Source organism: Somniosus microcephalus, chromosome 5 (genome assembly GCF_052327205.1).
Source record: "Somniosus microcephalus isolate GS21.2 chromosome 5, FLI_Smic_1.0, whole genome shotgun sequence".
Classification (NCBI taxonomy): Eukaryota; Metazoa; Chordata; class Chondrichthyes; order Squaliformes; family Somniosidae; genus Somniosus; species Somniosus microcephalus.
Window position 1 is genome coordinate 112,899,210 of NC_140991.1, and position 25,273 is coordinate 112,924,482.

The 25,273-nt window shown below is 43.6% G+C and overlaps 1 protein-coding gene across 3 annotated transcripts in view; it reads left to right on the forward strand.

Annotated features, from left to right (window-relative positions):
- The window catches only part of LOC147117265 (adenylate cyclase type 1-like), a 524,560-nt gene that overhangs the window by 310,860 nt on the left and 188,427 nt on the right, over positions 1-25,273 (forward strand). For 2 of the 3 annotated variants that reach the window (XM_085988086.1, XM_085988087.1), the window contains 5 exons: positions 2,975-3,072; positions 3,191-3,275; positions 12,077-12,166; positions 14,270-14,526; positions 15,127-15,253. In XM_085988086.1, coding sequence (XP_085844212.1) covers positions 2,975-3,072; positions 3,191-3,275; positions 12,077-12,166; positions 14,270-14,526; positions 15,127-15,253 — 657 coding nt within the window. The remainder of the gene's footprint in view (positions 1-2,974; positions 3,073-3,190; positions 3,276-12,076; positions 12,167-14,269; positions 14,527-15,126; positions 15,254-25,273) is intronic. The other variant, XM_085988088.1, reaches the window with a different exon arrangement.

A 25,273-nucleotide genomic window follows, 5' to 3' on the forward strand; every position in this document is an offset into this window, starting at 1 on the left:
GTCAATTTCGTAAAGTCCACACACGCACCGTCCACCAGGAGTCATTGCACAGTGATTAGATATGGGAACCTTGGCTGATTTTTCCACTCCATAGCTCAGGAGCAATGGGGAAGGTTTCTTCTGGTTGCTATTTGTTGCAAAATTGTAAGTGTACAGAATGCATTTATAATTTCTCAACAAATACTGAACAAGTAAAAAAAACTCCCAAACATGGTTATGATTTTGCTTTAAATAGCAAACAGAAAAAAAAATCTTCAGCCACCGAAGCCAATTTTAGCACCTTCTGCAGCTGAGATTGGCTAACTCAGCACAGGGCAAGGATTTACTTGGCCTTTTAGCTTAATATGGGTCAGTATGGCAGCATTTACTGGCTGAGCATGCAGAGGAGCTTCAACAAGATCACAAGATAATTACAGGCGGAGAAGGCCATTCGACTCTAAGGTTCACCATCGCAGAATCTAGATGCTTCTAAATGATTCAACTACTTTATCTAATGGTCTATTCCAACTGTTTGTGTTTCTGATATCAGTCCTAAACTTACCTTTTAGTAAATTGAACCTGTGTCCCCTTGTCCTAATCTCGCAATTTAATTTAAAGTAACATTCCCAATTTACCTTTCCGTTCCCTTTATTATCATATACTTCTATAAGATCAGCTCTCAGACATCTCTTTTCAATGCTGAAAAGCCCAAGTTACTCTAGTTTTTCCTCATAACTCAGACCTTTGACACAAACGATCAGCTTTGTGCCTCTTCTCTGCCTATCTCCTGTGTGTTTTAGTGACAGTATTCAAGGTGTGATCGGACCAGAGCATTGGACTGTTTGATTATGATTTCCTCTAACTTGTGTTCGGCTGTTTTGGTTATGTAGTTCAACAGTTTATTGGCTTTGTTGATTGCTGCTCTGCACTGCTTTGATATGTTGAATGTTGATTCAACAAAGACTCCTAGGTCTCTTTTAACTTCATTCTTAGCAATTTCAGTACCCTTCAGGAAGTATGTATGTTGCTTATTTTATTAAGAAGATGAAAATTGGGCGGGTTCTACAGTGATTTCTTGCTACTGAGCTTTGTCAGCATTTATTTCCTCTATCTGCTGCTTCAATCTGTCACCTGACAGGAAGATCGGCGTTTATGGGATTATATGATGCTGGACTATCAGGTTTTACTAGAAAATGGAGTATGTGGTCTTGTCAGTTTAGAGGAAGAGAGCATTTTACTAAAAAACAATGCACTTTTACACAATGTAGCATTAACGATAAGGTAATGCTAGAGACTAACAAGCACAAGTACTGAAACTCCTGTATCGATAGCCATAGGGAGTCATGGAGTGGTGTTGGTACATTACAAGGCAGCAATTCAATCACAAAGAGCAGAGGTGATAAAGGTGGCAGCTTAGGGGGATCATAATATCCCTAAATTACATTACACTCCCAGTCTGAGATGATTGACTTTGCTTAGGGAGGGACGGGCTCATTACTGGAATGTACTGGCTTGTCAGTGTTTGCAATTAGATGAACAACTTTATATTTCCCTTGGTGACTGATGGAGCAGCTTGTTGAAGTGCAGGAAATTTGAACCCAATGATTTTAATGTGTGTATGCAATGGCACTGCACCAGCCCAACCCATTGTCAGTGCATTGGTTCTGCCTCCTCCGTGTTTGGACGGGTCAGTTCCTATCCAAACGTGTCATATATCATGAGAGCATAGCCCAATCAGTTTGCTTTCTTAAGAATTGATTACTGACAGCTGTCTAATATTACATGGAGGTTAGTGTCTTCTTTCCTACTCTTCAAGTGTAATGATCCTGTGTTCAGGACCGTGAATTTCAACGAGGATTTAATGTTTCCCTTTTTTCTTCTATATAACTGAAAAATCCAGTGTTGAATAGCTTTAATGTTGCATTAACAGTGACTAGTTCATTTCACATAGTGCTGCTTGACATTGTACTTCATAGGACTCCAGATAGATAATTCACTGTTCTCCATATAATGGCCCGGATTTTTCGGTTGAAACAATGGTGAGGCTATCGGCGCTCACCGTTATTAAGGAGTAAATTGGACAGCAACCTCCGGTGTCCGCACATGTGCAGTTTAATACGGAAATCCAGAAGTTGCTGTCCGAGTTGTCCTGCTCCTCTACAAGCTCCACAAGCTTCACAAACCTCGCCGAGAGATTCAGCATTCACATACATGCAACAGCATGAAGTTGCAGTATTTACCCAATAAACACGCCAGAAAAAGTTAGGGCTTGTCCATTCAAGTGTAAGTGAATTTTTAACGGTGTGGTAAGTTTTAATTATTGCCAAACAACCTCTCTGGCACTGAAAATTTACTTTTACAAATGTGGAGTCTCATTCCTTCAGATTTTAATTATTGTTGGAGATTTAAAAAAATTAAAATGAAAACATTTTATTTTACTTTTTCTTTCTGTCTCTTTTTCTCTCTTAATCCCATTTTTCTTTCCCTCTGTTTATTTTGCTTTCTGTACATGATTTTACATTGAATTAAATATTCCAAACTTACACTTCCTGGTTTTGGACTGCATCCGTGGCTCAGTAAGGATTCTTCAATCTGATTGGTTGAGGAGACATGCCATTGCTTGCCCTGTTCACACAGGTCCCAGATCCCCTGTAGAGGGTGCAGCACTGTTTCGCCTCTCTAATTACTGCAAATTGCAATGTAAAAGCCCACAGAAAGTCTGTGGCCAACTGTAAGTGCAGTGAATGGCAAGCACCATTCATTTACAGCTGACCACAAAATCCGGGCCAATATATCAACATTAATTCTCAGCTCTGTCAGCAGGAGAAGTATGCTTGTGTCTTATTTGAAGTAATTTTTGGTTAAATACAGCCAATTTCTAAATAAGCATTTTGGTAATGTTTCATCTGTCCAATCCCTAAATACCCCATAGCGGATGCATGGTGATTTATTTCCAGTTCACAGTAAAGATTTTCTTTCACTCTTCCACCCACAGTATCATCAGCTTCATGATGAATATTTTACCAGTGCAGTCATCCTTTCATTGATACTTGCTGCCTTATTTGGCCTTCTGTATCTTCTCATAATACCACAGTAAGTACTCTCTATACTTCATTAATATATACTGCTTCTTTGCTTTTTCTTTCTAATCTAAAACGACTGCTATCTGTTTATAAGTAAGCACGTGTTTCCTTTTATGTTTCTCTGTTAGGAGCATCGTGGTCCTTGTCCTCCTCGTATTTTGCATTTGTTTCCTGGTTGCTTGTATCATGTATCTCCACGTCACTCAAGTGCAGGTAAACTAGGTTTTATTTTACATTTCTGAGTGTCACAGGATCAAAGCAACATGTTTTCTGATGCATGTTCCAACTTGATGCACAATTTTAGTGCAAAGCTCTTGGTGGAGAATACTACAGATTTGGAATACTTTTGCAGGTGAACTGAGAGCCCTTTTTGTCCAGGGAGACCATGTCAGCAGGCGGTGGGTGAGTAGTCCAACCACTGCTCCTCAAATAGAGTGCTGGTGAATGCTCAAGAAAAGGCACAGAATTCTTTTGGGAAGAAGCCTTTTTGTGGGACCACAAGGAACATGAGTGCTCCTTCTGACTCCAAAAATACTGTGGCCCACTATCGGCCTGTGCTTGGCCCCTTTTGGGACTGGTTTCCCCCACCACCCCCTCCCAGGCCCGACCTACCAGCTCAGTGTGGGAGCTGGCCAATTACCCATCCTCCCACTATTGAGCTGCAGCGGGCTGCCTGTTTGGCATCCACACTTTGCCGACTGCATTCAAATGAGGCCCGAACCCAAAAATTGTTCGGGTCTCCCGGAGCTCACTTCTGGCGCAGCAACTCCCCTGACTTTTTGCCCGGTTCAGGCAGAAGTCAAATTCCCCCTCCATCATTGGTTAATCAGTAGGAAACGTACTAATCAGATATTGAAAGGGTACAACAGCGTTTTGTTTCTTACATTTTCTTTGTAATGACATACAGTTTACAGTATGCCAGTGGTTAGAATGTGGAACTTGCTACCACAAGGAGTATTTGAGGTGAATAGCATAGATACATTTAAAGGAGAGCTAGATAACTACATGAGGGAGAAAGGAATAGAAGGATATGTTGATAGGGTTCGATGAAGTAAGGTGGGAGGAAGCTCGTGTGAGGCATAAACACTGGCATAGACCTGTTGGATTGAATGGCCTGTTTCTGTGCTGTAAATACTATGTAATATCGGACACCATGGCCTATAAATTCGGTAAGGCCCGAAAAAGGGCAGTGCCACCACTGGGCGAGATTTGCTCGTGCTCATAAAAAGATTGCAGGCAGTGCCATTATTTTGGTGCTGTCTGCTCATTAGTATTATTGTGGCATTCAGCAATGCGCTGAATGGCTGAACACCCAGTAAGGACTCTGGGGGAGGGCCTGGAGGTCGGGGCCAGGGGCGGCTGGAGGTCGAGGCCAGCATCGGGGTGGGGATGGGGGGGGAGGGTCAGGGCCAGGATTGTGGGGAGGTCAAGGGCCAGGATTGGAGGGGGGGGAGCGGGGGTGTGCCTAGAGGTCGGGGCCAGGATCGGGAGGAGGTCAAGGGCCAGGATCGGGGGGAGATCGGGGCCAAGATCGGTGGGGGGGGCGGCGTGCCTAGAGGTCAGGGCCAGGATCAGGGGGAGATCAAGGGCCAGGATCGGGGGGAGATCAGGGCCAAGATCGTGGGGGGGGGGGGCGGTGTGCCTGGAGGTCAGGGCCAGGATCTGGGAGATTTATCGTATTGGGATTGAGGGTACTGCAAATATACTCCAGGTTTCAATTATAACAGTAGATGGTGTTGTGCATGTACCTTTAAGGGAATAACTGGTCTCAGACTGCAGTACCGGCAGTGACCACCCCTGTATAAAAGGCCCTAGCAGGCTTCTTTAGTTTCAGTTTCCAGGTTGTCTCCATTCAGTAAAGACTTGTTATAATCAACTCCTGCAGTCCGTGTCTCAATTATACACGGACATAATACTGGTGACGAGGAAGAAACGAACTTACCTGCAACTCGGCAGCACCTCCGACGACGTTATTGAAGGTCGGAGCCAGAAGAAAAAAAAAATATACCAAAGAAACTCGAGAAATGGGCGTCGACCGTGGGCAACCGCCCTCCAAATCATCGGATTGAAAAATTGCAGGAGAGACTGTCGAGAGCCAGGCTTGGTCTCCAGTCTGTGGTTTCCCAGCTAATCGGGCTGGTGGCAGGTAGTGCACTGATCCTTCCTGGGCTGCGGCGGGCTAGAGCTCGATCGGGTGGCTCTGCAACGGGGCCGGGCAGCGAGTCGGGAAGCAAAGAGAGAGAGAGAGGGTGGAGCACACAGGGCGCGGCCAGTGCTTCGCAGCCGGGCAGCGTTCGGACCTAAGAAGAGGGAGGGAAGTGTCCCAGAGGGTCCGCTCCATGACGGGAACGGTTCTTCAATTAACGGAGCAAATATTGAAGCGCAATAGAAAAATAAAAATACCGCGGAGAGCGGCGTTGGCAGCAGCGATCGGGGAGGCGCGAAGACCATAGGGCGTCGCCATTACAGGATAGTAAAATAAATATAATCGCCAGCGGCAGCGCGGGAGGCGCCATCTTAACTTGGCGGGGAAGAAGGAAAAGCGCGGGAGGCGCCATTTTGATCCATCGGGGACGAAGGCAAAGCGCGGGAGGCGCCATCTTAGATTTTCAAGATGCCAAAGACTGGCGATATCACTGCCTTCGATAATGCAATAGAAGACTGGACCACGTATGTGGAAAGAGTCGAGGTATATTGCGAGGCAAACGAAATAGCCGATGAGAAAAAGGCATCGGTATTGCTAAATTTAATGGGCGCAAGAACGTATGGCCTATTGCGGGACCTGATTACTCCAGCCAAACCGAAGGTGAAGAGTTTTAACGAAATTATTGCTATCCTACAGGAACACCTAACTCCTACACCGCTGCTGATAGCAGAAAGATTTAAATTCCACAGGAGAAATCAGCATAAAAATGAGAGCAATGCTGATTACCTTACGGAACTACGCAAGCTATCAAAACACTGCCAGTTCGGAGCAGGACTGGCAGATACCTTACGGGACAAATTTGTCTGTGGACTCCTGAGTGAAGGAACCCAGAAGAGGTTACTCTCAGAGAAAGAGCTGACGCTAGATAAGGCTTTCAGCGTGGCAGTATCGTATGAAGCAGCAGCAAGGGGAGCTGCGGAAATACAACAAAAGCCACAGGAATACGGCACCCACGAAATGACACGGGGATTTGCAAAATGTTATCGCTGCGGCAGAACAAACCATGACCAGAAGGACTGCTGGTCCAAGGACAAAATATGCAGGCAATGCGGAAAGATGGGACATATTGCACGAGTTTGCAGGTCTGGGAAGAAGACCAACGACAACAAAAAGGCTACTAAGGAACCATACAGGAAAGTACAAAAGATGACGGACAGTAGTTCCGAAGACCAGATGAGCGATAGTGAATCCGGGAACAAGAGACTAAGCTGTCTCAAACTTCACAACGTAATCACAAAAGAGGATCACCGAACCATTTGGGTCACCCTCATGATAGCAGGGTCCCAAGTCAAAATGGAATTGGATACAGGATCAGCTCTAACCGTCATGAATCGACGAGACTACGAGCGGCTATTCTCACACATACCCTTGAGAGAGACATCCATTGTCTTGAGGATGTATACGGGGCAAAAAGTATACCCCAGAGGAAAAATAAGGGTGCCTGTCGAATACAACGGCAAGAAAATACGGAAATTGTATATCTACATTCTGCAAGATGGTGGACCACCGTTATTGGGACGTGAATGGATCAGAAAGATAAGTTTAGACTGGCACTCCATTCAGGCACTGACGGTGGCTGGTAAAAAGGATGACGACGTCACACCTGGACGATTGTCTACAATCTTAGCTGACGCCAAAGAGGTATTTCAACAAGAACTGGGCACTCTTAAAGGCGTAATCGCCTCGATAAAAATAGAGGAGAATGCCATTCCCAAGTTTTTCAAAGCAAGACCGGTACCATATGCAATCCGCCCAGCCGTCGAGGCAGAGCTGGAGAATCTGGAGAATGCAGGCGTGTTATCTAAGGTAGACTGGAGCGAGTGGGCGGCACCCATCGTTCCTGTCATGAAGAAAACGTTAAACAATAAGTCTGAGGAGCCAAGGAAGGTTCGCATCTGTGGGGACTTCAAGGTGATGGTGAACTCAGTCCTTCACACAGTACAATATCCTCTTCCAAGGATAGAAGATATCTTCGCCTCACTATCTGGAGGGAAGCATTTTACAAAAATTGACCTAGCACAAGCATATTTGCAGATGGAGGTTGAAGAATCCTCTAGGAAGTATCTCACGATAAACACTCACAAAGGTCTTTACCAGTATAATTGACTGGTATTCGGAGTAGCATCAGCTCCGGCGATATGGCAAAGAGCGATGGAACAAGTCCTGCAAGGGATTCCAGGGACTCAGTGTTACTTGGACGACATCCTAGTGACAGGTGAAGATGAGTGTGAACACCTTGCCAACCTAGAGCAGGTGCTCACTAGACTACGTGAACATGGGCTACGAGCCAATCGCCCCAAGTGCGAGTTTTTTAAGAAACAGATATCGTATTGTGGCCATGTGATTGATGAAGAGGGGTTGCATAAGTCCCCTGACAAAATTGAAGCGGTAGTTAAGGCTCCAGCACCTGGAAATGTGTCGCAACTGAGGTCATTCCTCGGATTGGTGAATTACTACCATAAGTTTTTGCCGAATTTGTCCACAATTCTGCATCCACTGAATGCCCTACTATGAACGCGAGTAGCATGGAAATGGAGCGATGAATGTAAGCGGGCCTTTCAGAAGAGTAAGGACCTAATCACTTCAAGAGAAGTATTGGCTCACTACAACCCATCACTACCGATAAGATTGGCGTGTGATGCGTCTTCCTACGGCACTGGGGTGGTACTGTCACATAAATTCCTTGATGGTTCAAAGAGGCCGATAGCTTTTGCGTCACGCTCGTTAACTTCAGCCGAGCGTAACTATGCCCAGATTGACAGAGAGGCCCTCAGCCTGGTGTGGGGGGTGAAGTTCAATCACTACCTGCACCGTCAGAAATTTACTCTACTAACTGATCATCAACCTCTCGTCTCCATTTTCAACCCTCAGAAGGGCATACCGATAATGACGGCACAACGGCTACAGAGGTGGTCCCTGTTCCTTGGGGCACACCAATATGACATCGAGTACAAAGGAACTAAACAGCATGGGAATGCTGATGGATTGTCGCACCTACCGTTGCCGACGGTGGAAGAAGAACTGGCAATGGATCCAGTGGAGTTATTCCACTCGACTATAGTCGAATGTCTGCCTGTGATGAATGCAAACATAGAAAAGGAAACACGAAATGACCCGACACTCTCCTGGGTCTATGATTTAACGGTGAAGGGATGGCCAGCACATGGCGAACCACTGCTGCCAGAATTCTCGCCGAGAAGAGAACAGTTGTCAGTGTGCAGAGGAACCTTGATGTGTGGATCCAGAGTAGTAATTCCACCTATGTTGAAGGATAGAGTGCTCAATGAGCTTCATGAGGGTCATCTGGGAGGGGTAAAAATGAAGAACTTAGCCAGAGCGTTTGTGTGGTGGCCGGGAATCGATAGAGAAATCGAAGAGATGACCAAGGGCTGTACTGGATGCCAGAAGGTCCAAAACGCCCCACCACAAGCCCCTCTACATCCATGGGAGTGGCCCTCATCTCCATGGCAAAGGGTGCACATTGGTTTTGCTGGTCCCTTCATGGACTCGATGTTTTTAATTGCGGTGGATGCACATTCAAAGTGGCCAGAGGTAATAAAAATGTCCTCAACCACCACAGAAAAAACTATCACAGTCTTACGAACCATATTCGCCAGGAATGGGCTGCCTGAACAGATTTGCTCTGACAATGGACCACAGTTTGTGTCTGAAGAGTTCCGGAGTTTCTTAAAGAACAATGGTGTTAAGCATTACACATTCGCCCCATATCATCCAGCCACTAATGGATTGGCCGAGAGGTTTGTTCAAACATTCAAGAAGGCTATCAAGGCAATGTGTAATGAAGATATACCCCTACAACACAAGGTGGATAACTTCTTGTTTGCCTACCGGAATGCGACACATGCGGTTACCAACCAAACTCCAGCCATGATGTTCTTCAATCGAAGACTACGATGCTGTTTGGATTTGGTTAAGCCAAACGTCTGAAGAGATGTGGAGAACAGGCAGTTTCAGAATATGAATGAACGGCCGACCAGGAGTTTTAAGATAGGTTAACCAGTTTTTGCCCGGGACAACCGCACAGAGAAATGGCAGCCAGGAACGATCTGTACACGGCAAGGACCTCTAATGTATACCGTGGACGTTGGAGAGAGCATTGTAAGACGCCATGCTGACCAGATTCTAGAGTCACTGGAAAACGTCAACTCCACACCACGATCTGATACACCTGGCGATGAAACCGAAGTACCAATTGCATCTACCGCAGAATCGGTGATATTGGAAGCAGACGAACCAAACAACGACATTGATCCCGACTCAACCTTGCCAGAAGAACCTGATATCCCTTAGAGGCGTTATCCAGACAGAATCAGGAAGCCTCCTCAAAGACTGAACTTATAATTGCTTAACTTCAGCCAATGTATCTAGCAACCATAATTGTAATTGTAATTAGTTATTATTTAGTTGTTAAATGAATGTTATGTACTGTTTATCTAAAAGGGGAGGAATTGTTGTGTATGTACCTTTAAGGGAATAACTGGTCTCAGGCTGCAGTACCGGCAGTGACCACCCCTGTATAAAAGGCCCTAGCAGGCTTCTGTAGTTTCAGTTTCCAGGTTGTCTCCATTCAGTAAAGACTTGTTATAATCAACTCCTGCAGTCCGTGTCTCAATTATACACGGACATAATAGATTGCACTACTAGACTGATGGGGATTGATGAGATTAAGGAAAACGTGAGCCATTATCACATCTAAGTACAATTGAGAAGGGATGACAGATAATTAAGATTTGGGAGGAGAAGGATATGCCAAGAATGATTAAAAACCAGCAAACCTGTGTATAGATCACTGTAAAATTCAGAATTATATATTTCAAACATTATTTAAATTCCAAGGCCCATATCTTCCTCTGTGGTGGGTTTGCTATCAAGAAAGCAGCAAATTCTCCTTCCACCCATCAGTATAACTCCTCCCAGGTCCAGCCCAGATCTCAGCGGACCTTCATTATATCTCTGCTAGCATCCTGGCACTCTTAGAACTCTGTATAGGTGGTCGTCCTCTGGCAAGAGAGGAAAATCCAGTGCTACTGCAGCTGCTGATAGGCCAAGGCAGCCATTTGCATCAGTAACAATGCAGCTCACTGGAATATCTGAGCCTGGTGCCTCTTCAGGGCATCGAGCCAAGACATTTAGAAAATTTTTAGGTGATGTTCCATGATTTCCTCTCTCTGATTTCCCCAAGAGGAGTACAGTATTTCTGTGCTAATACTTGTGGGTCTGCAGTGCTTAATAGGTGCACATGTGATGGGTCTGATTGCTTCTCTGCCCTGGCACCAGCTTCCTCATTATGGGATACCCCTACACAAAGAAGAAGGGAGGATGTGTTAGCATAAGGTATGAAGCCAATGCCTCTACATACAGTAACAAGGCTACACATTGCCTTACAGCAGAGGGGCAGGTGTGGCTGCTGATAGTTACTGATTGAATGTTAGGTCCTAGCAAGCAATCAGTTTGAAATGAACACTTGGCATGAAGTCTTCAATGGCCTTTATCTCAATTATTAAGTAACCTTTGAGTGAGTGAACAAGTTCTGTGAGTGAAAGAAAGCCTTGGCCTTTTTCAGACAACAAGTTGGAGCTGCACTTTTACTGATATATTAGTGAATGTTGGGACCAGTGTTTTCTAGACTGCATTGCTGATGTGGCAGCATACTGTGGGCTGAGTACCTGGTGCATGCAAGCATTCCTTTCCTTGCAGTGAGCAGCATTTACTGAAGCTTATCTTGGCATTCTTCTTCAGTACTGAGAACTTTTTGTCTATTTAATCCCATGATTTATGGATGTGGGACTCTGCACTCATTCTGTACACTACCTCAAGTCATGCTCGCTGCACAGTAGTTCTGTTTGGAGGGTTCCCTATGCCTCAAAATTAGTTACTTCCCTGAATGCAACCTCCTGCAGCCTTTCTTCAGTTTAAAAAAAAAACCTGCTAAATTAGCTCCTAAACAATTTCCTTGACACAGTAGTCATCCTCCACCAAAAACTATACAGTGCCTCTTTAAGTGCAAGAACCCTTCAAGAGCTGCTGCACTTCTGATTTCCTGCCCCATCCCCCAAGCTGACTCAGTACTGTACTACTTTCAAATAAAACTTGAACAAATTATTTAAATGAACAGTGAATCCAGCGGGTTGGCCCAGCACAGGTGTGCCTGTGAGTGCCAGGAGCACAGGTCATTTATTGGCTTGATCACAGAATTGTCCCTAGTTAATATATACTAATGGATTTACTGTCTATTGGTCATGGTGAGCCAGAGAATATGCTGTCTTATCAAGATAGGAGTATTCTATCATGCACAATGTATTATTCTGTTGCTAAGTGGCAGCAGTGTGTGTAACTGGCCTGTCCTTTCACGCCTGTAGCATCCCGAGATTAATTAGAGGCTAATTTCTCTAAGGGAAAGTTTGATTTCTGAGGTCAACTACAGTGGTATTTTCTGGAGCTGTGGAAGCTTCTCTCTGATTGAAATATTTAGCTTCCTTTGCCTTTAGGAGTGATTCTGTGATCTTGTGCTTCCAATGGGGAGCTACACTTGCAGAGAGCGTAGGTCAGAGAATCAGGACTATAACATTCTAGGCCTTACTTTCTATCAGTGCTTCCTGCAGAGTGCCAGGAGTGATGGATCACAGGATTACAACTTTTCTTATGCTTTGCTCTTAAAAAGTAACAGAAAAATTTGCATTTATAACAACTGAAGTATGACAAATACATCACCAATTTAAAGTAGGAGCATTACATTGAAATATCTCACAAATATCATTTAGCGAAATATAATTGATTACCTCTTTAGTGTTTTCCAGGGTGCCTGACAATACAAATTCGAACCATTATCTGCGTCTTCATAGTGGTCTTAACTTATTCTGTGGCCCAGGGATGTGTGGTAAGCAAATGTCATACTATTTAATCTTTTAATTACATCAAATGCGTATCTGCAGTGAAAATAGCATGAACATAATATCGAATGGCTTTTGGCAATGAATGCAAATCCTGTTCTGAAATCTGAGCAGTTTTACTTATTCAGATTTCTGTTTTGCTCATTTGAGGCTTGGGTACACATAAATTTCTATTGAATTAGCAGTGTTGGGGATGTTTAACTATCCATAGTCCATCCCAGTGGCTCAAAGGTCTCTTCCATACAAACTAGGAAGGTCCTAGGCTCAATCCCAAGTCAGAATTAAGTTAGCTGATCTCAGCCAGGGCAGTGGTAAAATTAGTTTTAGTCCCTTTAGATTAAAGAGAAAGTCAGCCAGAATTTCTGCTCCTAGTTGCTATACAGTACTCCTACTGGAAGTGCTCAGTGGGTGAGGGTGGAATGTTGGCCAGGGCACTGGGAGAAGAGTGCTACTGCACCTGTATGGACGTCATGTGATGACAGAATCAGGTTCCAGTGTAATGTCCTCACAAATGTGTGAGCCTTTACAATGAGTGCTGACACTCAAGGTTCATGCACGAATAATGGCCAGTGGCATGAAGTTCTCAAGGAGAGACCATGCAAGCGGAACTTAAACCCAGCAATGGCCCCAGAATTCTGGGGTCCCATCTCCACCAGCGGAACTGTGGCAAAGTGGGACTCCCATTGCACAGAAAGAAACTTACTGACTCTGGTGACTGCTTTTGTGACAAACCTTCCCTTTGAGGCCGTAGGGTGATTTCATCCAGCAGGACCTGTAAATCAGCATCACAGAAATTTTTTCTGCCACCACTTGTTTGAGGTAATCAAAAGACCAGTGATATCCAGATAGATTGGAATGATATACAGCACCCTGAACTTTATATGCTACATCATTAATCATCCTTTAATTTAATAACTACACTAATATATCATTAACATCCATCTTTTAGAATTGTTCTTTTTCACCATCTTGTCATGTGCTCAATCTGTGTTCATTTGTTATCTCTTTACCATAGAATATCCATTTGAGGGTTCCTCAATATTTAAGTTTTATAGTCGACATGAGAAGAGGAACAAGGGGAAACAGTGGGAGTAACATTGTAGGAAAAAATTGTTATAGCACTAGAGAAGCAGTGTCCTTCGGTTAAGACAATAAATTAAGGTGCTGACTCCCTGTTCAAGTAAATATTAAAGATCTCATGGCAATATTTGAAGAACAGCAGTATTTGAAGAAGTGTCCTGACCAATATTCCTTCCTTAACCAGAAAAACAAACAGATTAACTGGTCAGCCATGTCACAGGTGTTTGTGGGACATTGCAGGAACAAAATTATTGCACCGTTTCCCTTTTGCACTTCAAAAAGTAATTCATTTTGTGAAATGTCTCAACAATATGATAAGGCACTAAATAAATGCAACTATTTATTGTTCTGAAGATGTTAATAAAGGATATTTTGACTTAAGGTTGCTGAAATTACAATCCGTGTCCCTTACTGAAGATATCATGTGGATATGTTTCAACGTGACCACCTGGGCAGTATGTGGCAGAGTGGATCGTCCATCCATTGTAGAACTCATTGCATTATCATCCCATTCAATTCAGCACCATGTGAACTCAAATTGAAACATCCCTTTTGCTGAGATCCTGATCAATGGATTAAGTCCTTAAACTAACAAATTAGCTATCCAGTCCTCAGTTTTATATTTCAGTAATCTAATTACAATGACTTCTTACTGGGTCATGCAAATCCACTGATAAGTGGAATTTTGAAATATTCAGCTTCATGCTTCTTTCCTTTCCTACATAAATGGCAAAACTGGCATTAAACTTTAGAAAGTTTTTTTTTAATCCACCATGTATATCATTATTGGAGTACAAGAACAGCAAAAGCACAAGCCAACATATAGAAAATAAGCCTCTTCTAAAGTATGATGGTGTACCATTGCTTTAAACATTCCATTTCTTCAAATTGTAATGTACTAAGATAAAGAAGACACAGTTAATTTTTATTATAGAACTGCAGTTTAAGTTGTCCCAGGAATTTTTCAGGAAGAAATGGCAATCTTTGTTACTTTATTGTGTTTTACACAGGTTGGCTGCATGCCTTGGCTATGGACTACTAATTCTAGCAGCTCCATTGTTATTGTTGCCCCTGATGGACTCAATAAAACAATGACTGAATTGCCCTGTGATGCAGCCCATTATGTTTTTCTTGCTTGTGTTGTCGGGACACTAAGTCTTGCAATATTCCTTCGCATATCCTCCTTACCAAAAATGATCCTGCTCCTCATCGTCACTATTTTGTATATAGTAGTTTTTGAGATTAGTGGATACAGAAGAGCAATGGGGTAAGTATTTAAATATTTCAAGATACTATCAATTTAGATGCATATTACATTTGAAGCTTTTTCCTGATCTATTTGTCAATTTTATAAGTTAAAAATCAACGTGTCTAAGTTAGGTTTGCAGTAGTGGTGATTAGATTGTGGTATGAATAATTATTAAAATGACAGGATGTTTTTGCTTTATATGTAGTATTCCATACAAACCTGTATTGGGGCAAGTAAAAACACCACACTATTAAAGTTTAAGGGAAAAGAAAATCACAGATGCTGTTCACTAAAAACAGGTTTATTTTGCACTACATAAAGAGCCCTCAGCTGTTCTGTGTAAGTCAATCAGCCACATTTAAAAATAGGCCTGATAATGTCACTGATTGTGATTTCCAGAATAATCCATAACGCTAGTACAAGGGTTGGCATACTTCTCTTATACCTTCCAGATATGTATTTAGAAAATGGAATCCTTTGATTTCTTTAACCATTATTTCTAAATTCAGTGATTCTATATAAATTTCTTGTATACATTATAATATATTTATCACTTGATGAGTAGTTAATACTGAAAGGTTTTAATAAATGTATTTTTTGTTCTGTTCATTTCTGAAGAGGTGGCACATTTTACATAAGAGGATATGAATCTATTTTGGCAATCCTGCTTTTCACTTGTGCACTTGCACTTCACTCCAGACAACTGGACCTAAAGTTACGTTTAGACTACCTCTGGGCAGTACAGGTAAGCTGTAAAACTGTTACATGTTTTTAAACTCAACCAAACACAAAATGGGAGAAAGAAGTTAAACTTATTCATAAAGAGAATGGGCCAGAAATTCGTGAACGGGGCTTGCCGCGCGTGCACTTACCCGACGCTCCTGCCGATCACCTCCAGGGACGCCTGGAATTGGTGTTTCAAAAAGAAGAATCCCGGGCAGCGTATGACGTCACGCCGCCCAGGAGTGCAGCCAGCGCGAAGCCTGGAGAGTGCAGTGCAAGTGAGACACGCCCCTTAAGGTCTCATTGTAGTAGGACACGCCCCCAATCTCTCCAAGCAGCTGCAGAGGACTTTGTAGTTACACAGCTGCAGGGAAAGTAAGTTATCTGCTATTTTATGAATGTTTTGTGAACTTTTATAAAATTTTAAAAACGTTTACATTATTTTGAAGAATCTGAAGTAGTTTTAAACAGAATTAAAGCAATTTAAAGACTTTTAAAAGCCCTAAAAGAATTTTTTTAATTCCATGTATTTATTTAGCAATGTCGTCGTCATACGTGTCTTCACACTGTTCCCTTTGGGGAACTGTATGAAGCAGTGGAAGGATTTATGGCCATGATTAACGCTCATTCCGTGACCGTAACCATCTTTGAACCAGCCATTAGGGCGGTTAGTCCTATGGCGGGAGGGTTTTACGGGCTCCCACAAGCTATACAAGGAGGGGGGGCCACCCACACCCACGGACGCAAATATCCCACTGGATGTCAACCCAGAATTTAGAGCCGGAGCTCCGACTCCACTTGCCGGGACTGTCTGGAGCGGGGTTCGAAACCCTACCCTGATCTGGCCCAGCGGCGGGGATCCTACCGCTATGCCAAAGGCCCAATCCGATTAGCAACGTGAAATGGCTGGAATGAGCACAATTCACGGCATTAAAAGAACTCACAATTGAACTGATGATGACCTCAGCAATCTCCTCAAGGAGGTGGAGGCGCAGCGCCTGCTCATCATTGGTAATGAGAAGTCAAAGGCGCCGCAAAAAGGGCAGATGATAGCTTGGTCTTTCAAGTGGCAGCATAGGGCTCCAGTCACGGGGAGGGAAAAGGTGCAGGAAACGTATGGGTGTCACCTTTTGTGCGGAGTGGGCCTTTTGCGTAGCAGTAAGCATCCCCGCCGCTGGGCCAGAAGGAGTAGGGTTTCGAACCCCACTCCAGACAGTCCCGGCAAGTGGAGTCGGAGCTCCAACTATAAATTCTGGGTGGACATCCAGCGGGATACTTGCGTCCGTGGGTGTGGGTGGACCCCCCCCTCAGATGGGTTGTGGGAGCCCGTAAAACCCTCACGCCATAGGACTAACCACCCTAATGGCTGGTTCAAAGATGGTTACGGTCACGGAATGAGCGTTAATCACGGCCATAAATCCTTCCACCACTTCATACAGTTCCCGAAAGGGAACAGTGTGAGGATATGTATGACGATGACCTCTTGCGCAATGCACCTCCTTGGACCCTCAGTCGCAGATGCGAGGGGGCAAATCGTGCAATTGTTAAATTTTTCATTTTTTTTACATGTAAAATGTTGGCCCAGTAATTCCCTTCCAAATGCGCGAGTACGGTCGGGGTACTTACGCGTCTGGCCGGAGGAAATGCCGGTTTTCAGCATGCACAGCGCATGCGGGGAAAACCGGCATTTCCTGTCCTCTGAACGAAGGGGTTCAGAGGCAAAACGCGTGCGCAGTAAAATCCGCCGCTTCATTCATGATTTCAGTGAGGTCAAGTCCTTACAACTTACACATGAAAAAAGCATGGGTACAGTTGCTCCAGAGGCTGCGGAGGAAGATATTTCTTATCGTGGAGCTTCTGAAAGTATGTATGTCTGTATATATTCCTTTGCGTGTTATGTATATATTCCTTTACTTATGTGTATGAATGTATTATTTAATTATGACTTTCAGAGAAAGTAACTTATTGGAAAATCATAATTAAAAACATACATTCATACACATTAGTAAAGGAATATAAAACATACATACATATACGTAAAGGAATATATGCGGACATACATACATAATTACTTATTACTGATGAAAAGTTTCTTTCTTAAAAGTGCTGGAAATGTTACATTACTCATTTTAGAACACTCATTTTCACATTCCATTCACACAGCCACAATTGCCCCTTCTACCTACCGTTCTGAAAACCTGTTTAAAAAAAAAAATTTAAACTTTAAAACTTACTTAAAATTTCTTAAAATAACTTCCCTCCCTTTCCCAAACAAAAATATTGCCTTTCAGAAGCTCCACGATAAAATATATCTTCCTCCGCAGCCTTGGAACAACTTTACACCTGCTTTTTTCAAGTGTAACTTGTAAGGACTTACCCTCACTGAATCCATGAATGAAATCTACGAAGTTCACTGCGCAAGCGCTGCCTGTGCAGTCGCACGCGCTGTGCCTATGAACCCCTTCGTTCCGTGGTCTGGAAATGCCGGCGTTCCCCGCATGCGCTGTTCATGCTGAACGCTGGCATTTCCAACGGCCAGATGCGTGAGTACCCCGACCGTACTCACGCCTTTGGTCACGAATTTCTGGCCCGATATCTCAAATGTTGGAAATGTGAAATAGAAAAAAAAACAAAATGTACAGCAGCATCAAAAAAAAGAAACAGCTCAGATATACAGCAATAATATTAAGAATATTTTGTTTTATTTTGCTTTAAGGCTCCTTCAATCATCCTGAGATCAGTTATCTTACTTTGTCCTTGACTGTTTTTCACACACATGCTGTGTTATATTATTTTCGTGATAATGGTTTTACAGGAGCAGCACAGTCAAAGGTGCAGTGTCCCTAAAGAGAGATCTCGTGTTGATAACAGTGAATGAATAGGATTGAAAACATAATGCAATAATGTGCATACAGCTCTTACCAATAGGTTTGCTTTGGGGCAGAAGCATTTGTAAATAAATGTAATTGATCTATAACAGATATACGACCAGTTTTGTATTGAGTCTGATATAAAAGGAATTGGAACATGTGGAAGTTAGAACTGGAATTTGCAATTAGAATTTTCAGTCATATTTCTGGATAATCCATAGTTTCAACATTTTCTGGAGGAGGGAATAGTGTGATATATACATTACGTCGATCCTGAATGTTTGATCAATTAAAAGAAAAAAGGAATTGCTTTCTATATTCATGCATAATTCCTAATTGCACACACTTTTTACATAATACCACCTACTTTAGGCACTTAAGCTGCAATTTTAAAGTAAGGGCCTCAATATTGCTTAAGCAAAATACAAAGGGCAAAATACTGCAGATGTTGGAAATCTGAAATAAAAACAGAAAATGCTGGAAATACTCAGCAGGTCAGGCAGCATCTGTGGAGAGAGAAACAGAGTTAACGTTTCAGGCCGATGACCTTTCATCAGAACTTTTGCTTTTTCCTTCTCTCTCTCACTGCGCTTGCAATGTTACATTGGGGCGTCATAGAATGATTTAATGAAATGTATCTTTTGCCAGTAATGGCTGAGACTGGCAGAAGTGATTTACTTTGGAGCCTGAAGACTGAAGAAAGTTTGAAATACTGATTATTGGGGATAACAAAGAGCTTTAACAGTTTTTTCTCCCTAACTGGGCAGAGCTGCACTTGCCTCTGAAAGTTTGAGGGCTCATGTGAGCACACCCACAGTAAGAGGCTCTGAGTACCAGGCATGGGAATCTCAATGGGCATTCATTTTTTTTTTGCAATTTTAATGGAAGTGGTAATGAATAGAAAGCAGAACACAGAAACAGGCCAGTCTGTCCATCCAGTCTGTGTCAACATTTACCCTCCACAAAAGCAGATAGTTCTAATCACAGTAGCATAGTGGTAACATCGCTGGGCTAGTAATCCATGAGGCCTGGACTACTGATCCAGGGACCTGTGTTCAAATCCCACCAGGGCAACTGGGGAATTTAAATTCAGTTAATTAAATAAAACTGGAATAAAAAACTAGTATCAGTAATGGAAACTATTGGATTGTTGTAAAAACCAATCAGGTTCACTAATGCCCTTTAGGGAAGGAAATCTGCTGTCCTTATCTGGTCTGGTCCATATGTGACTCCAGACCTACAGCAATGTGAGTGACTCTTAACTGCCCCCTGAAATAGCCTAGCAAGCCACTCAGTTGTACACAACCGCTACGAAAAACCATAATATGTATGAAACCGGACAGACCTCTCGGCACTGGCTACAGACACGGCAACGGCGCACCCAGCCCAATCAACCCAGCAAAGTCTTCCTCACCAACATCTGGGGACCTGTGCCAAAATTGGGAGAGCTGTCCCACAGATGAGTCAAGCAATAGCCTGACATAGTCATACTCACAGAATCATACCTTTCAGCCAATGTCCCAAACTCCTCCATCACCATCCCTGGCTATGCCCTGACCCACCAGGGGCAAGACAGACCCACCAGGGGTGGTGGCACAGTCAGAAAGGAGTGGCCCTGGGAGTCCTCAACATTGACTCTGGATCCCATGAAGTCTCATGGCATCAGGTCAAGCATGGGCAAGGAAACCTCCTGCTGATTACCATCTAACCCCCTCCTTCAGCTGATGAATCAGTACTCCTCCATGTTGAACAGCACTTGGAAGAAGCACTGAGAGTAGCAAGGGCAAAGAATGTACTCTGTGTGGGCGACTTCAATGTCCATCACTAAGAGTGGCTTGGTAGTACCACTGCTGGCCGAGTCCTGAAGGACATAACTGCCAGTCTGGGCCTGCGACAGGTGGTGAGAGAACCAACATGAGGGAAAAATAAAATTGACCTCGTCTTCACCAATCTACCTGTCGCAGATGCATCTGTCCATGACAGTATTGGTAGCATTGACCGCCGTACAGTCATTGTGGAGACGAAGTCGCATCCTCACACTGAGGACACCCTCCATCATGTTGTGTGGCACTACTACCGTGCTAAATGGCATAGATTCAGAACAGATCTAGCAGCTCAAAGGGGGGGGGGGGGAGTGTGCTGTGGGTCATCAGCAGCAGAATTGTATTCCACCACAACCTATAGAAGAGCATGCCAGGAGCAGCACCAGGCGTACCTAAAAATGAGGTGCCAACCTGGGGAAGCTGCAACACAGGACTACATGTATGCTAAAAAGCAGAAGCAGCATGCTATAGACAGGGCTAAGCAATCCCACAATCAACAGATCAGATCAAAGCTCTGAAGTCCTGCCACATCCAGTCGTGAATGGAGGTGGACCATTAAACAACTAATGGGAGGAGGAGGCTCCATGAATATCCCCATCCTCAATGATGGTGGAGCCCAGCACGTGAGTGCAAAAGACAAGGCTGAAGCGTTTGCACCCATCTTCAGCCAGAAGTGCCAAGTGGATGATCGATATCGGCCTCCTCCTGAGGTCCCCACCACCACAGAAGCCAGTCTTCAGCCAATTCGATTCACTCCACGTGATATCAAAAAATTGCTCAGCACACTGTATACAGCAAAGGCTGTGGGCCCTGACAACATCCCAGTTATCGTGCTGAAGATTTGTGCTCCAGAACTAGCTGCACCTCTAGCCAAGCTGTTCCAGTACAACTACAACACTGGCATCTATCCGACAATGTGGAAAACTGCCCAGGTAGGTCCTGTCCACAAAAAGCAGGACAAATCCAACCCGACCAGTTACCGCCCCATCAGTCTAATCTCAATCATCAGCAAAGTGATGGAAGGAGTCATCGACAGTGACATGAATCTTGCCATTCATGTAGAAATGACTTATGAAATAATACTGGGCAGCCTGCTGGTGACGCTGTCCAGGGAGAGTATAAATACTCGGGCACGGCCCAGCTTGCTCAGGACATTTTGTAAACAGGAACTAGTGAAGGACATGTGAAACAGTTGATTAAGGCCTTGTTTAATACTCAGACCAAGTGCCTAGTAGTTTTCTTACGTCAGACAGTGCTATCAAGCGGCACTTACTCACCAATAACCTGCTCACTGATGCCCAGCTTGGGTTCCATCAAAACCGCTCAGCTCCTGACCTCATTACAGCCTTGGTCCAAACATGGACAAAGGAGCTGAATTCCAGAGGTGAGGTGAGAGTGACTGCCCTTGACATCAAGGCAGCATTTGACCGAGTGTGGCATCAAGGAGCCCTAGTTAAACTGAAGTCAGTGGGAATCGGGGGGGGGGGGGGGTGGGAAACACGCCACTGGCTGGAGTCTTACCTAGCACAAAGGAAGATGGTTGTGGTGGTTGGAGGTCAATCATCACAGCCCCAGGACATTGCTGCAGCAGTTCCTCAGGGAAGTGTCCTAGGCCCAACCATCTTCAGCTGCTTCATCAATGACCTTCCCTCCAACATAAGGTCAGAAATGGGGATGTTCGCTGATGACTGCACAGTGTTCAGCGCCATTCACAACTCCACAGGTAATGAAGCAGTCAATGCCCGCATGCAACTAGACCTGAATAACGTTCAGGCTTGGGCTGATAAGTGGCAGGTAACATTTGCGCCACTGAAGTGCCAGGCAATGACTATCTCCAACAAGCGAGGGTCTAACCACCTCCACTTGACATTCAACAGCATTACCATTGCCGAATCCCCCACCATCAACATCCTGGGGTCACCTTTGACTAGAAACTTAACTGGACCAGCCACATAAATACTGTGGCAACAAGAGCAGGTCAGAGGCTAGGTAATCACCTCCTGACTCCCCAAAGCCTTTCCACCATCTACAAGGCACAAGTAAGGAATACTCTCCACTTGCCTGGATGAGTGCAGCTCCAGCAGCACTCAAGAAGCTTGACACCATCTAGGACAAAGCAGCCATTTGATTGGCACCCCATCCACCACCTTAAACATTCACTCCCTCCACCACCGGCATACCATGGCTGCAGTGTTTTCCATCTATATGATGCACTGCAGCAACTCGCCAGGGCTTCTTCAGCAGCACCTCCCAAAACCGCGACCTCTACCACCCAGAAGGGCAAGGGCAGCAGGCGCATGGGAACACCACTACCTCCAAGTGCCCCTCCAAGTCATACACCATCTTGACTTAGAAATATATCGCTGTTCCTTCAACGTCGCTGGGTCAAAATCCTGGAACACCCTACCTAACAGCACTGTGGAAGTACCTTCACCACACGACTGCAGCGGTTCAGGAAGGCGGCTCACCACCACCTTCTCAAGGGAAATTAGGGATGGGCAATAAATGCTGGCCTTGCCAGCAATGCCCACATTCCATAAAAACAAATTTAAAAAAAAGTTATGCACCCTGTTTTGCATAGGAGGAGGAGCAACCCAGAATGGAGGAAGGAAGTGCGATACAGTTTTTGAGGAGGCAGTGATATTACCATGTTCACCTCCTTCCCACCCCCGCCAAAGAATTTGCAGGCCACACAGATCCTATGACCATCTCAGTGAGAATATCCATCTAGGAAAAGTGTGTTTTGCCAAAGAAGCAGTTGGAGACCTGTGCCAGCTACTGCAAGATGATCTGCCCAGACAGCTCTGCCTGTGGCTGTAAAATTGATGACCACAATCAGCTTTTATGCCACAGGTTTATTTCAAGCAGTCATTGAGGATCTGTGCAATAACATCCAGGGTGTCTACCATGGATATATTCATCAGGTAACTGATGCACTTCATAGGAGACCTGAGAAATATATCCAGTTTGGCATCATAACCAGGCTGCAGTGAGATAGGGCCATCCAGTAAGAGAGGTGGCAATCAGTGCCACTACCACCTCACTCCACATGACACACGAGACACTTTTCCGAGGCTTCCAGCATTGGGCACCCATCTCTCCCTCTCTCTCTTTCACCTTTGCTGCATTTCATCCAGTCGTGACTGCTGGTCAGCCTCATTGATATTTTATGCTCTTCTTTTCTTCCTCCTTCCAATGCCCTGCTCCCTTCTTTGGGAGTCTGCCAAGTCTTCCATTTGAAGACAGGCTCCAAAAGTACCATAAAATGTCTTGTGAGCCATCTATGTCATTTACCTGACAGTTACCTCAGTCTTGCAATATGTTCAGTACTTTGCTGCTACTCCCCCAGCTTGCTTGCAATGTTCCCTTCCAGCCTTTTTAAAGACTGCCAAACAAATTTCTGGCCCTCGCCCCGGCAAAGTAGTCCCACGTTACATGAGAGTTGTGCTACTGAAACACCAGTGGGTATTTAAATGAGCTGACCCCACATTCTCTGGTGGAGTCAAGACTGCAGGTAATCAGTGAGTGGAAGTTCTGCCTCAATTGTGGAACCTGGGTGTAAATAGCATTATGAATTTTCAGGGTCACACTGTGTGAGTAAATAAAAATTTTGAATGCAGTACAAGTTATCAAAAGCTTATACACCATTAAATAAATATGTAATTTATGTATGAAATGTAGCTTTGGTGCAGATTTATATTGTTGGAAAACAGGAAAAATGAGTGGTGTAATGGCTTCAAACACAGACATTTTTACCTCTGAGATTTGGTTGCAAATTCAACCTGCACAGATGGCATAAAAGTCTCCACTCTCTTCTGGGTGTAAAGGTGCTAAGTGAAATGGGTTTCAAAGCTTCTAGTATGCATAAGTCCCCAGAATTAAATGCCCCCAATTTATTATTATTTGAAGGTCTCACTCAGAAAATATTAAGGATGGTTGGACGGGCAGCAGAAATTACATTGGTTCTCTCTCTCAGGTTAATTTAAGGGTCAGCGTTGCACTACGGTATATCTGATGTTACTAAAACGAGAAAAATTCCCATGCATTGACATTTATTACCTTGATAATAAAAATCTTTCATAAATACAGAACATATATAGATGCACAGTGACAAACTGGGAGCTGCCAAGCTTACTGCATAAGAGACAGCACTGGCGAGCATTAAAGCTGTTGTACAATAGAAAAAAATGTTTCACGGCTCCCTATCCTGTTACATAAAATAGGGAAAAACACCAGATAATAACTTTGATCTTTTTTAATTATTGGATCCATTGAGGGTGTTTTATACTGCTTGTTATATCACTTGAATTAATTTACTTCTTTATTTCCCTCACTAAGGTGGCCAATGAAGTAGCCATGGATGCAGGTGGTTCCTTTAGGATTTAAAACCATTGTACAGTCTCCATTAAGAGTAAAATGAAAATTAAGAAAGCAAGACATGCTACTTTATTTTTTTTAGAAAGAGGATGATGTGTTCCCTGTGGCTTGCCTAAAATTAGTTTCTAATCTGAGAGAGAATTAAAATGGCTTGTCTGGAAGTGGAGCACTAGAAGATGAATGAGAACACATCTTAAACTGAAATTGAGTTACTTGACAGAATGTAAAAGGACTACATGCACTTTCATTTTAATGAAATGTTATTCAACACATTAACAAGTGCCTGAACACTATCTCTATCAAGAGCGTTCTTTTTCTGTTTTCATCTTGTTTTCTGAGCATTGAGTGGGAGTGAACATAATAGCATGGTGGCTGGCTGAAGCTGTAGGAAAGAGACACTTATTGATGGAGCAAACATAGCAAACTGAAGAGGAGGGTGTTTTTTGTAAACAGTAATCACCTTTAAGTATTTACTATATTTGGCGTATTGAGAAAGGAAATGCTAACTGTTAAAAAATATTGAACTGAATGTAAATAGATGGGGCAGAGGTGTGTACACTGGGGTAGAGGGAGGCTCATATTTGGAAAACAGCTCACTTGGTGCTGCTCAGCACTTAAGACATTTTTATTATTCAGCAATTTTCACAATGGTATGGATCCTAATACATGTATAAATTGGTTTTAGAATTGTAATGCAGAAATTTTATGATTTTGATAAACAGACTGTAAAACACAATATACAATATATTAAAAACCCATCAGATATATTTCAAATGTACTGTAGTATCAGTGCTGTGGATATTCATCATGCAAAGCTTGTGTAATATGTCATCTCATTGACGATGAGTCTGACAGTAAAGAGTGGCCCTGCATTATTTAGATGGCAATATTTGTTATGAACCAAAATACCCAGATGAAGCTTGCACCAAGGATAGAAACCTTTTTTTAAATGTTATTAATGAACAGTCATGG